General features: G+C 43.2%; 1 protein-coding gene across 4 annotated transcripts in view; it reads right to left on the bottom strand.

Annotated features, from left to right (window-relative positions):
• Nucleotides 1-5,173: 5,173 nt before the first annotated feature.
• Nucleotides 5,174-13,890, bottom strand: part of NAIP (NLR family apoptosis inhibitory protein) — a 55,146-nt gene continuing 46,429 nt past the window's right edge. For 2 of the 4 annotated variants that reach the window (XM_008957315.3, XM_008957309.3), the window contains 4 exons: nucleotides 12,873-13,025; nucleotides 12,128-12,214; nucleotides 10,094-10,258; nucleotides 5,174-6,451 (listed from right to left, as the gene is read on the bottom strand). In XM_008957315.3, the coding sequence (XP_008955563.2) occupies nucleotides 6,087-6,451; nucleotides 10,094-10,258; nucleotides 12,128-12,214; nucleotides 12,873-13,025 (770 nt within the window). In that variant the 3' untranslated portion in view covers nucleotides 5,174-6,086. The remainder of the gene's footprint in view (nucleotides 6,452-10,093; nucleotides 10,259-12,127; nucleotides 12,215-12,872; nucleotides 13,026-13,890) is intronic. The other 2 variants (XM_034959988.2, XM_034959986.2) reach the window with 1 other exon arrangement.

Genomic DNA, 13,890 nt, shown 5'->3' on the forward strand with positions numbered 1-13,890 from the left:
AGTAGGGATGGGGTTTCACCATGTTGGCCAGGCTGGTCTCGAACTCCTGACCTCAAGTGATTCACCCACCTCGACCTCCCAAAGTGCTAGGTTTACAGGCGTGAGCCACCGCTCCCGGCAAGTTTGGAACTTCTTAGAGACTAGATAAGTGGTTGTGACCAAAATGCTGATGGTGATAGGGACAGTGAAGTCCAGGTTGACAAGGTCTCAAAAGGAAACGAATTTATTGGGAACTGGAGCAAAAGTCACACGTTATGCCTTAGCAAATAACTTGGCTGCATTCTGCTTGTGTCCTAGGGATCTGTGGAAGTTTGAACTTAAAAACTATGACCTAGGGTATGTGGCAGAAGAAATTTCTAAGCAGCAAAGCATTCAAGATGTGGCCTTCTGCTACTAACAGCCTGTGCTCAGATGTGGGGGCAAATGAATGACTTAAATTTGGAACTTACATTTAAACAGGAAGCAGAGCCTAAAAGTTGGGAAATTTTGCAGCCTAGCCAGGTGGTAAAAAAAAAAAAAAAAAAAAAACAACATTTTCTCCAAGGAATTCAAGCAGGCTGTGGAGCAACCACTTGCTGATATTTGCATAATTGAAAGGGATCCAAGTGGTAATATCCAAGACAATGGGGAAAAGGCCTCAAAGGCATTTCAGAGACCTATGGGGCAGCCCCTCCTGTCATAGGCCCTGAAGCCAAGGAGGACTGAATATTTTCCTGGGCTGAGCCCAGGGCCCTGTTGCCCTGTGCAGCCTCAGAACACTGCTCCCTGCATCGAGATGGCTCCAACTCCAGCAGGGGCTCAAAGGGGCCTAGGTACAGCTTGGGCTGTTACTTTGGAGGGCATAAGCCATAGCCTTCACAGCTTCCATTAGGTGGTAAGCCTGCAGGCACACAGAATGCAAAAATGGTGAATTCTTGGTAGCCTCTGCCTGGATTTCAGAGGATGTATGGAAAAGCCTGGGTGTCCAAGCAGAATCCTGCTGCAGGGGCAGAGCCCTCACAGAGAGCCTCTACTAGGGCAGCGTGGAGGGGAAATGTGGGGTTAAAGGCCCCACGCAGAGTCCCTACTGGGGCACTGCCTAGTGGAGCTGTGAGAAGAGGGCTACTGTTCTCCAGAATGGTAGAGCCACTGGCAGCTTGTACCCTGCACTTGGAAAAGCCACAGGCACTCAACCCAGCCTGTGACAGCAGGCTGAACTCTGCAAAGCTATAGGAGCAGAGCTGCCCAAGGCCTTGGGAGCCCAACCCTCATATCAGCGTGCCACATGGAAACCAAGGAGATCATTGTGGAGTTTCATGATTTAATGACTGCCATGCTGGGTTTTGAACTTGCATGGGGCCTATAGCCCCCTTTTTTGGCAGATTTTTCCCTAATGGGAATATTTCCCCAACCCCTGAACCCTGATTGTATGTTGGAAGTAAATAATTTGTTTTTTATTTTATAGGCTCATAGGTGGAAGGGATTTGCCTTGTCTCAGATGAGACTTTGGACTTCTGAGTTAATGCTGGAATGAGTTAAGACTTTGGGGCACTGTTGGGAAGGCATGGTTGTATTTTGCATTGTGAAAAGGACATAAGATTTGGGAGGGGCCAGAGGTGGAATGATGTGGTTTGGATATTTATCTCTACTCATGTTGAATTTTATCCCCAGTGTTGGAGATGGGGCATGGTGGGAGGTGTTTGGATCATGGGGGCAGATCCCTCATGGCTTGGTGTTACCTTTGTGTTGTTACTGAGTTCTCATGAGATCTGGTCATTTAAAAGTGTATGAAACCTGCCCCCTGCCCCCCCACTGTCTCTCACTTGTTTCTGCTTTCATCATGTGACATGTGTGCTCACCTTCTGCCGTGATTTTAGTTTCCTGAGGCCTCCCTAAAAGCCGAGCAGATGCCAGCACCATGCTTCCTGTAAAGCCTGCAGAACCGTGAGTCAACTAAACCTCTTTTCTTTATGAAAGAAAAGGAAGGAAGGGAGAGAGGGAAGGAGAAAAAGAGAGAGGGAGAGATGGATGGAGGAAGGGAGGGAGGGCTTACAACCATGAGGACAGTTTTTAGGTCAATGAGGGATGACTTGGGAGTCCTATGAAGACTGATGTAAACTAGAATAAAGGGCATGATGAGCTTATGATTCAAAAGTATTTTGTCATAGAAATAGTTTATTTTCTGTAAAAGAACAGAGTAAATATTTTAGCTTTGTAGGCCACTGATTGATAGTCTCTGTTGCTTTAAAAAATGTGAAAACCACTCTTAGCTTGAGGGCTGGACAGTCCAGGGCCATACTTTACTGACCGCTGCTTGAACTAAACACTGTTAGAAGAAGCTCTGGAAAAATAATTTGCATGGAATCTTACGATTTTTTTTTTTTTTGAGGCAGAATTTTGCTCTTGTTGCCCAGGCTAGAGTGCAATAGCGCGTTCTTGGCTCACCGCAACCTCCGCCTCCTGGGTTCAAGCAATTCTCCTGCCTCAGCCTCCCGAGTAGCTGGGATTACAGGAATGCACCACCATGCGTGGCTAATTTTGTATTTTTAGTAGAGACAAGGTTTCTCCATGTTGGTCAGGCTGGTCTCGAACTCCCAACCTCAGGTGATCCACCCGCCTCGGCCTCCCAAAGTGCTGGGATTACCAGCGTGAGCCACCGCACCTGGTCAAGTATTATGGTTTTTTAATAGTATGCACACATGGGACAAAACTCAACTGGTATAAAAGGGTATGCAGGAGAAAAAAAGCAAACTTCCCTCTCTCCCTTTTCTGTCCACCAGCCATCCTGTTCTCCTCCCTAAACTCAATTATGGTTGCCTGTTTTTTATATAAGTTTTCCATGAATTTATAAATATATCACGTGCATATATCCTGTCAGTCAATATTAAGAAATTACTAGGTTATTTTGTGTTTATGTGTGCACTATTAGATTTAATGAGTTATGCTAGTTGTTGCCTCTTATATCCACATTCAGTCTTCATTGTCTGTTCTGTAATAATAGATCTGGGCCCTGTAAATACCTCTCCCATGACAGTAAGCACAGAGTAAAACTTTGTCAATCGAGAGTGCTGCTGACACACTGAAGGGGCAAGGGCTGCTTTTCCTGGTTCCATTGTGCTCCTCTAGGCAGACACCTGCAACACCTGTGCCATCTGCAATACCAGCTCCTGTAGCACATACACTCTGCTTCTGCAGCACCTCGTTCTGGCTGCACACTTCTTGGGTAGTGCCTAACTTCAGCAGCACCCAGTGGTCAGCAGCGCACAGTACCCCCACATGAATGGCTTCCCTTGACATGCACAAGGTCCCTTCTCTGCAAAGTGCCCCAAGCCCAGCACCTTCTCCAGCTGCAACTCCACAGCCTCAGCAAACCTCTGTCTTTCACAGCTGTGTCCTCTCACACGAAGTCTGGATCTCAGCCCGGATCTCAGCCCTGAGCTTTCTTCTTTGAGTTGTTCTGTCTCAGCCTGGGGTGAAAAGCCCATATCGGCTGTTCCCTGCATCTGCCCAGGCTTCTCTTTATTCCTTACTACCCAATCCCCATTCCAATCCTCTGTTAATAACTCTTACGGACAGTCCCCAACTCATGATGACTTGACTTAGGATTTTTCTACTTTGCAATGGTGCAAAAGTGATCCGCATTCAGTAGAAACTGTTCCTCAAGTACCCATACGACCTCTATTTTTCACTTTCTATACAGTATTCAATAAATTGTGTGAGATGTTCAATACTTTATTATAAAATAGGCTTTGTGTTTATGATTTTGCCCAACTGTAAGCTAATATAAGAAGTGTTCTCAGCGTGTTTAAGGTAGGTCAGGTTAAGAGATGATGTTTGGTAGTTTAGGTATATTAAATGCATTTCTGACATACAATATTTTCTACTTACAATGGGTTTTTCAGGATATAACCCTGTTGTAAGTTGAGGAGCATCTTATTTTATTTATTTATTTATTTATTTATTTGAAATGGAGTCTTGCTCTGTCACCCAGGCTGGAATGCAGTGGCACGATCTTGGCTCACTGCAACCTCTGCCTCCTGGGTTCAAGCAATTCTCCTGCCTCAGCCTCCCAAGTAGCTGAGACTACAGGTGCACACCACCATGCCTGGCTTTTTTTTTTTTTTAATTTAATTTTTTTTTGTATTTTTAGTAGAGACAGGATTTCACCATGTTGGCCAGGCTGGTCTCGAACTCCTGACCTCAAGTGATCTGCCCACCTCGGCCTCCCAAAGTGCTGGAATTACAGGCGTGAGCCACTGCGTCAGGCCGAGCATCTGTATATTAAACTTTCCCCATTCAAATTTCTGTGTGGTTTCTGTCTCCTGACTGGATTCTGATATAATGCTTAACAACCTTTCTAATTACAAAGGTATTACATATAAAATCAGACAAGCAAGAAGACAATCCATCCCACCTTCTAGTACTCTTGCCCTCCAGAGGTAGCTCCAGTTAATGTTTTAGTGCTAAACTAGATTTATTTTTGTTTTAAATAGAAAAATAATGCAGGCACAAGTAAAACAAAAAACAGTACAGAATGGGAGAGACTGAAAAGTAAGAATGGCTTCCAGGCCCACTTCCTAGAGGTACGCACTATTAACATTTTTAGATATAAACTTCCAGAAATTTTTTTCCAGTTTTATTTAGGTATAATTGACAAAATTATTTATATTTCAGTTGTACAACATGGATGTTCAACATGTTTTGGTGTACATATACTTTCTGATATTATAAATGGTTACCACAAGCAAGCTCAGTAACATATTCAGAAACTCTTAATGTAGCTAGCAATATAAGTGGTTTTGTTTTATGTTTTGAGACAGGGTCTCGCTCTGTTGCCCAGGCTGGAATGCAGTGGCGCCATCTTGGCTCACTGCAACCTCTGCCTCCCGGGTTCAAGCAAGTCTTGCGTCTCAGCCGCCTTAGTGGCTGGGACTACAGGCATGTGCCAGCACACCTGGCTAATTTTTGTATTTTTAGTAGAGATGGGGTTTCACCATGCTGGCCAGGCTGGTCTCGAATTCCTCGCCTCAAATGATTCGCCCACCTCAGCCTCCCAAAGTGCTGGGATTACAGGTGTGAGCCACCGCACCCAGTCGTAAGTGGTTTTCTAAACAAATAATGAGACCACACCATACATACTGTCCCTATATTTCATACTTGGGCAAGGGGAGGGGAGTTGACTTTTTTCTTAGTGAGAATAAAAATGAGGATAAAAGTATGGTTGTTTACCAACTTATAGTAGTATCATGAATTTAGAATGGTCTTCTGGCCGTTCAGAAAACTACTTAACTGGTAGGAATGAAATTCTGGACACTGACGTTGATATAGACACTCATATCAAATATAATACTATGAAATACTATGATATGGAAATAATATGCAATCACTAGAGATAAAATATTTTCTACCCAAGTAGAGTGGATTCATAAGAAAATTCTAAATTATAGCATATGTTGAACTCTGAGAAGCCTCTGGAATGAAGTCATTTTTCCCTAACCCCTATTTCCTCTTTATATTGGCAGTGGATAAATGGAAAGTAAGTTAACTCTACTGTACCAAAGCTAGTTCAATATAGAAAACAGGTTCTACAAGGATTAAGGAATATTCTACAAGGATTAAGGAATATCTCTTGGCCCACAGAAGATTCATGTGGATCCTGTGTTAAACCCGTTGCATCCATGTATGAAACTGATTCAACCGTTAAGTTAGCCATTTATTATATAAATTGAATACTTCTTCCATATTGTGGCTTTTAGATAGATTGGCAGACCTGTCCCCAACCCCTTCCCTGTTGACCATGGACAATGGAGGGTTAGCTGTATAAACTTGATTGAAGGGTTTGCCTTTAGCTGGGGTGGATTACTCAGGGACCTCAAAGGTATTGGTGATGATTTGTTTCTTGAGCTTGGTGGTGAGTATGCAGGACTGTGTTTTGTTTTGTTTTGTTTGTTTTGTTTTTTAGCAAGCCTTACACATTTTCTTTTGTATGCAATATTTAATAAAATAATTTTGGATAATTTGGTTTTTAGCATTAATCAACAACTTTTTTTACATCCTCAATATGCCCCAAGACAAATTATTGATTCAGCAGTTTTTAGCTGAATCTTTTATTTCTGAATGATTGGAGAGAACGGCAGTATCCATTTCTGGAGAATAGTTAAGTACTTAGATTGAGGATGTCTTTCTTTCATGACATTAAGCAATGCAATATCATCTGCATCCAAGAGCCAACTTAACATGTTCAGTCTAATGAGCCTTGGTAGTCGTAACACACATTGACTCAAAGACTTGACTGTTGTGGCCTGAGCTTTGATACACTCTGTGAAATGCCTGGAGATGTCCAACTCCTTCAAGTTTGGCATGTTGTCCAGTGCTTGAAAGAAATTTCTGTATCCTTCCTCTGTAATCTTGTGATTGATTGAAAGCTTTAGGTTCTCAAGTTTCTGGAAACCTCCACTGATTGCTACTTTGGCTACAAGAACAAAATATTCATGAAAATAGAATCATAAGGACTTCCATTTCAATAATGGTAGACAAGGTTATTTGAACCAGCCTCCTCTCCCACCACTACTGCTAGTAGGAAGTACTCAATATAATTTTGTTTTTTGAAATGGGGTCTTGCTATGTTAACACAGGCTGGTCTCTTTTTCTTTCTTTCTTTCTTTTTTTTTTTTTTGAGATGGAGTCTTGCTCTGTTACCCAGGCTGCAGTGCAGTGGCATGATCTCAGCTCACTGCAACCTCCGCCTCCCAGGTTCATGCCATTCTCCTGCCTCAGCCTCCCGAGTAGCTGGGACTACAGGCGCCCACCACCATGCCCAGCTAATTTTTTGTATTTTTAGTAGAGACGGGGTTTCACTGTGTTAGCAAGGATGGTCTCGATCTCCTGACCTTGTGATCCACCCGCCTTGGCCTCCCAAAGTGCTGGGATTACAGGCGTGAGCCACCGCGCCTGGCCATCACAGGCTGGTCTCAAACTCCTGGACTCAAGTGATCCTCCTGCCTCAGCTTCCCAAGTAGGTGGGATTACAAGCACGTGTCACTGTGCCCAGCTTAATATAATATTTTGAAAATATCTCCTTAAAAACCCCAAAGAGCTGATGGGTTAATAAAGAACCACCTGGCAAAAATCTAAGGGAGAAGCAGAAACCAAAGTAGTACAGCCAAGCCTAAAGCACTGACGCCATTGTGCTGAGAGTTTTGCCATCCTGGACAAATATGAGCTGCTCTTTTGGTCTCACAGGAGGTCACATGCCAAGGCACATTGTGCCTACAAACCAGACTAAATTGGCCAGTCACAGTGGCTCACGCTTGTAATCCCAGCATTTTGAGAGGCCGAGGTGGGTAGATCACTTGAAGTCAGGAGTTCGAGACCAGGCTGGCCAACATGGTGAAACGCCATCTCTACTAAAAATACAAGAATCAGCCGGATATGGTGGTACATGCCTGTAATCCCAGCTACTCGGGAGGCTGAGGCAGGAGAATCGCCTTGAACCTTGGAGGTAGAGGTTGCAGTGAGCCAAAATCCCACCACTGCACTCCAGCCTGGGTGACAGAGCAAGACTCCGTCTAAAAAACAAAAAGAGAAAACAAAAAAAATCCAGACTAAATTACAAGGGACTTCAAAGATAGTAGCAATTATGTCTTCCCCTTTTATAGAGAAGGGGGTGTGACATTCCTAAAGCCATGTCATCCGACTGTCCACTGGTATGCCCTATTTCTGTTGCCCAGAAGGGACCCTCCTGTTTTTGAGACTAAGGGCTCTGAAGGAAATGGAAGCCGGGCACACCCTGTGTTCTCAATGAACACAGGTTGACTAGACTTTGGAATGGGTACCAAGCAGAGTTCTTGTTGTTTGGTTTAGGGGTTTTTAAAAAAAAAAAAATTTTTTTTTTGAGACAGGGTGTCACTTGGTTGCCTAGGCTGGAGTGCAATGGTTCAGTTATAACTCACTGCAGCCTAGAATGTCTGGGCTCAAGCAATCCTCCCGCCTCAGCCTCCTGAGTCCTAGCTACTCAGGACTAGCCACCGTGCTTGGCTAATTTTTCAATTTTTTATGGAGACAAGGTCTTGCTATGTTGCCCAATCTTGTCTCAAACTCCTGGCCTCAAGCAGTCCTTCTATCTTGGCCTCCCAACGTGTTGGGATTACAGGCATGAGCCACCATGCCCAGCCTTGTTTTTAATTACTAAACCTCTTTTTTTTTTCTAACTAACTTGGGCAAAGGTTAAGTTTGGTTTCAATCTAGAATCCATGGCTGTAGCTTGACTGAGATTAAAGAACAGAGGTACTGAGAAAATGTCTTCAGCTATGTCCTGAATAGGCATCTTCAGTAACATTCAAGAGATATTTCTCATTCCCCCACATGAAAGACACTTCTGGAGGGACTTGAAGAAAGACTCAGGTCTTCCACATCCATTCCCTTCTTTCCCCTGTTTCAGCATAACTCCCACTTCATATTGTGTGATTAGCCGGTTCTGTGATGTGTCTGAATGCTGTCTCCTACAGGTAAAGTTTAAGCATTACTGACTATAGGCAAACAATGGCCTCTCAGCTGTCCATCAGAAGAAGCTACAGAAAAGTAAGTTTTCTTTATTCAGTCAACAAATATTTACTGAGTTCCCACTATGGGCCAGGCATACTCTGCTGGGCGCCGGGAAGAGAAAACACCTGCTCTCAGGAGGGAGAGCGACAGGGGTTACTGGCTCAAATCTGTGTGTGAGATTCAAGTTCTAAGGAAGGCTTTGACCTAATGTAGTGAGAAGAATAAAACACAAATAATTTATAGTAAATGAGGATGAGAGAGACCACAAAATTTAATGTTATTAAATTCTTCCTCATAAGGAGGAAGAAACAAGGCCTTTAAGAAAAAGGTTGTAAGTTGTCATTGTTTTTTGTTTTTTGTTTTTTTTTTGAGACGGAGTCTCGTTCTGTTGCCCAGGCTGGAGTGCAGTGGCATGATCTTGGCTCACTTCAAGCTCCGCCTCCCGGGTTCACACCATTCTCCTGCCTCAGCCTCCCGAGTAGCTGGGACTACAGGTGCCCGCCACCACGCCTGGCTAATTTTTTGTATTTTTAGTAGAGACAGGGTTTCACCATGTTAGCCAGGATGGTCTCGATCTCCTGACCTCGTGATCCACCCGCCTCGGCCTCCCAACGTGCTGGGATTACAGGCGTGAGCCACCGCGCCCAGCTGTTTTAAATAACATAAAATAACAGTGCTGAGCAGTAAGAAAATGAGATCCAGCCCTTGTAACACACCCGACAAAGCCTCTCCAATTGGGCTTTTACTTTCCTCTCCAGTCTTCTCACAACTCACTCCTGCCTCTTGCTCCAGACATTCCTTTTTTTCCTCCAAGTTCTTCAAATATATCTGGTTCTCTTTAACTCCAGGCTATGACATAAGTGATTACCTCTGTTTGAAATGATGTCTCAATTCCTCCTCTACCAACTATGCCTGGGTCATTCTTCCTTCAGGTCTCGACAGAAATCTCAGTTCCTCAGGCCAGGCACTGTGGCTCACTTGAGGTCAGGAGTTCGAGACTAGCCTGGCCAACATGGTGAAACCCTGTGTTTACTAAAAATACAAAATTAGCCAGGTGTGGTGGCGTTCACCTGTAATCCTAGCTACTTGGGAGGCTGAGGCAGGAGAATCGCTTGAACCCAGGAGGCAGAGTTTGCAGTGACCCGAGATCGTGCCATTGTACTCCAGCCTGGGCAACACGAGCGAAACTCTGTCTCAAAAAAAAAAAGAAGAAAATAAGAAAAAATTCAGTGAGCAGTACACATGATTTTTGTACTTTTCTGTGTGTATATTCATCTTCAGTTTTAAAAAGGAGTACTTAGGAGAGTATGTGGCCAGGTGTCTAAAACACCAGGTGGCAAGAACGCAGATTTGAGGGCTTGTATATCCACAAATGGGAGACCTTTTTGTACTTCCAAATCTGACCAGAATGCGCCTAAATCCACAGAAGGACACTAGAAGGAACAGTATGATAGTGAAAATGAGGAAGCGGGTTGAAAATTTCTAGAGGGGCAAATGTTTACATAGACATGTTGCAGCAGAAAGCTTGGCTATACCACTGGCTTCCATGCAAGCTGAAACACTAGCTCACCAATTTCCACCACGCTGTCATCATTCAAAGTCTTGAAAAATGAGAGGACTCGGAGACAATGAAGCTGCTGACACTGCTGGATGATCAGTTTGGCCACTCGATAAATTCCATCCCCAGTAGGAAGGATCAATTCTTCCAGGTTACTAAGAGAACCTAAAATGTAGGCTGTCAGAAAAGACCAAAAAGCTATTCTCTTTGTACTTTTTGTTCCTATGCAACAGTAATCTGAAAATCATGTATGGTCTAAACATCATGCACAGTCCAGGAAGCAAGAGAAGGGCCAGCACATGCTTCCGTCTTCCTCGCTCCTCCAGACAATTCCTCCACCACACCCTACCAGCCAATCTCTCCTGCACTAAAGTCCAGGCTGCCAATTAAATCTCCATTCCTCGTTTAGAATGAAGCTTTTCCTGACCTGCAGGTTCCTTTCCCAGCTCTGCAATGCCTTCAGCCACCTCCTTTCCCATTCCACCTCCCGCTGTCATGCTCAGTGATTCTGCACCGGCCTCCTGGCCCTAAAGCCTCACAGTCCACCACTCTTAGAACCTTCCTTTTCACTTCGACTCCTTCCTAGCGTGGCACACGATAGATCATTTGATCATTAGAAAGGTAACTTCTGAGGCCTCACGCATGGAAATATATTGAATAATTTCTAGCATAAAACAATGTCCCAGGCTTATCATTTTCTTTCCCTGTCTCAGTTCTTGAATCAGCCAATTTTGCAAGGACCCTGGTTCCTTTACGGAAGGACAGGATTTAGAAATCAGTATCTAGGCACTTGGTGTGTTCATTATTACTGCAGTGCCTTCTAGTCTCTCCATTGAGCTGAGAAATATGTATGTGTGTATCTATAGACATGTGGAGATCAATGTATATATATGGAGATCTCTATGTATGTTCATAGGTTAAAAAAAACCATGAGGCCAGACCAATATTTCCAATTCTAATCCAATACCTCAAAGCTCTTTCTAGCCTCACCTTTCAATATTTGTAAATTCCTTTTCCAACTGTGAGGAAACGTGGCTCTCATTATACTCACTGTTTTGTTCGTTTGTTTGTTTTTGAGATAGAGTCTTGCTCTGCCACCCAGGCTGGAGTGCAGTGACCTGATCTTGGCTCACTGCAATCTCCGCCTCCGAGGTTCGAGAGATTCTCCTGCCTCAGCCTCCCAAGTAGCTGGGACTACAGGCATGTGCCACCACGCCCAGCAAATTTTTGTATTTTTTAGTAGAGATGGGGTTTCACCATGTTGGCCAGGCTGGTCTTGAACTCCTGACCTCAGGTGATCCACCCACCTCGGCCTCCCAAAGTGCTGGGATTACAGGTGTGAGCCACTGCACCTGGCTATACTCACTGTATTATTTGCTTAATCAACCTATGATGTATGCCAGCCATCCCCTTGGCCCTGATCCTACCTCTGCCACCTCAGCCCCCATCCACCTAGCCGCCTCCAAAGGAAGGGAAGAGGAGGATCCTGGCAATCTTTATGTACACGCTTATGTTTGAGAAGCACTTTGAATAGCACAGCTCTACAGTCCCTATCTCCACTGCCTGCCCTTATTTTTATTTTTTCCTGTTAGAATGTTTTCCATGAGCATACATTACTTTCATAATCATTTTTTAAAAATCAAAAAGTATTTAAATTCTATAGCTATCATTTTATGAAATACACGTTTTCACATATTGAGTTTTCCTAACCTTAAAAGATAGATTTTTACCTATATTCTAGTAACCTTTGAAACTATGAGGTCTTATATTTGGAACAGATACCTGACAATGAAATTGCATAGTGCTATAATGACCAAATATGTACTCTAAGAAGTCATTCTGCTTTGAATGAGATCAAGTCTGCAGGTAAAACTGTAGTGAAGGCATTTGGTGGGTAGAAGTTGAGCATGACTATCACTTCGTTCTGGTAAGCAAGGGTAGCTAATGCATATCTTGCTTCCTTGTGGCTAATTCAGAATAGGAGAAAAAGGATTCTAGGCAGAAAGAGAATAAGAATACGTAAAAAGCACTATTTTGTAAACATACCAAATTTTTCTGATGTTTCCTCATCAGGAAATTGCTGGCCTTCAAGATTTAATATCTTCAGAGAAATAAAATTTGGCAAACTGGCAACTATGAAAGGGAAAATAAAAATTTAGTTTTGTCAGCTACATCTCTCACAGCAAAGTGTAACATCTTTAAAATGAAGAAATTAGAAATTAATGTAATAATTCAGATTGAATTCATATGACTAAGTAGATAAAACAAATTTTTGCTCAGAAAATAATTCTGATAACTAGAAATGTCGTTAAAATTCTAGAAATTTCAAATCCAACTGAGCGTAAAGGTAAAAAAGAAAATTCTAGAAACACATATACTTTATTATTTGAGAAACAATTTTTCTTTTCTTTCTTTCTTTTTTTAAAGAGACATGGTCTGTGTCACCCAGGCTGGAGTGCAGTGATACCATCACAGCTCGCTGCAGCTTCAACCTTCTGGGCTCAAGTAATCTTCCTGCCTTAGCTTCCCTATAGCTGGGACTATAGGTACCACTGTGCCCGACTGATTTTTTTAAAGCTTTTTAGAGGTGGAGGGCTTGTTATGTTGCCCAGACTGGTCTCAAACCCCTGACCTCAAGCAAACCTCCTGCCTCAGCTTCCCAAAGTGCTGGGATTACAGGCATGAGCCACCACACCCAGCCTCAAAATATGGCCCTTTTTAAAGAGTGCTTAATATGACTCTGTGTCCATAGAAACATTTTAAACCACAATTGGAATATTATAACTCTTACCAAATGGGACGGCTTGAAAAAATGAATCCAAAAACTTAATTTCTGTGAGTTTCTTACAGGAAACAAGCATAGTCATGAGAGACTCAAAATCCGAAAAGAAGTTACACTTCAGATGGAAAACATGAAGGTTTGGAGAATTTTGAATTAATTTTACTGTAAAAGATCAAGGATTTTCAGAAATTAGAAAATACTGCAAATTTCTATCAAAATTAGCCAAGTAGTTTATTATTTTGTTTCAATAATACTTAATTAAAACCAGGTACCACGATGTCATGATCTAAGAATCAGGTCACTGGGCTTGGGTTCAGGTTCTGCAACTAGCAAGTAATGTGAATTTTGACACATTATTGACCCTCTCTGGGTAACAGTTTTCTCTTCTATAAAATACAGGCATTGACTCAGTAGCATCACCTTCAGCTTTAACACCTAATAACTCTAAGTTTGTACATGACATTTACACAATAAGAATACAAAGAGGCCAGGTGCTGTGGCTCATGCCTGTAATCCCAGCACTTTGAGAGGCCGAGGCGGGTGGATCATCTGAGCTCAGGAGCTTGAGACCAGCCTGGCCAACATGGTGAAACCGTGTCTCTACTAAAAATACAAACATTTGCCAGGCGTGGGTGGCAGGCAGCTGTAATCCCAGCTACTCGGGAGGCCGAGGCAGGAGAATCGCTTGAACCCAGGAGGCAGAGGTTGCAGTGAGTGGATATTGCACCACCAAACTCCAGCCTGGGCAACAGAGCAAGACTGCATCTCAAAAAAAAAAAAAAAAAAAGAATACTATACAAAGAAACAGCTGGGCATAGTGGCTCACGCCTGTAATCCTAGTACTTTGGGAGGCTGAGGTGGGCGGATAACCTGAGGTCAGGAGTTTGAGACTGGCCTGGCCAACATGGTGAAACCCCGTCTCTACTAAAAATATTAAAAAATTAGCCAGGCGTGGTGATGGGTGCCTGTAATCCCAGCTACTTGGGAGGCTGAGGCAGGAGAATTGCTTGAACCCAGGAGACGGAGG

The sequence above is a fragment of the Pan paniscus genome, chromosome 4 (assembly GCF_029289425.2).
Source record: "Pan paniscus chromosome 4, NHGRI_mPanPan1-v2.0_pri, whole genome shotgun sequence".
Taxonomy (NCBI): Eukaryota; Metazoa; Chordata; class Mammalia; order Primates; family Hominidae; genus Pan; species Pan paniscus.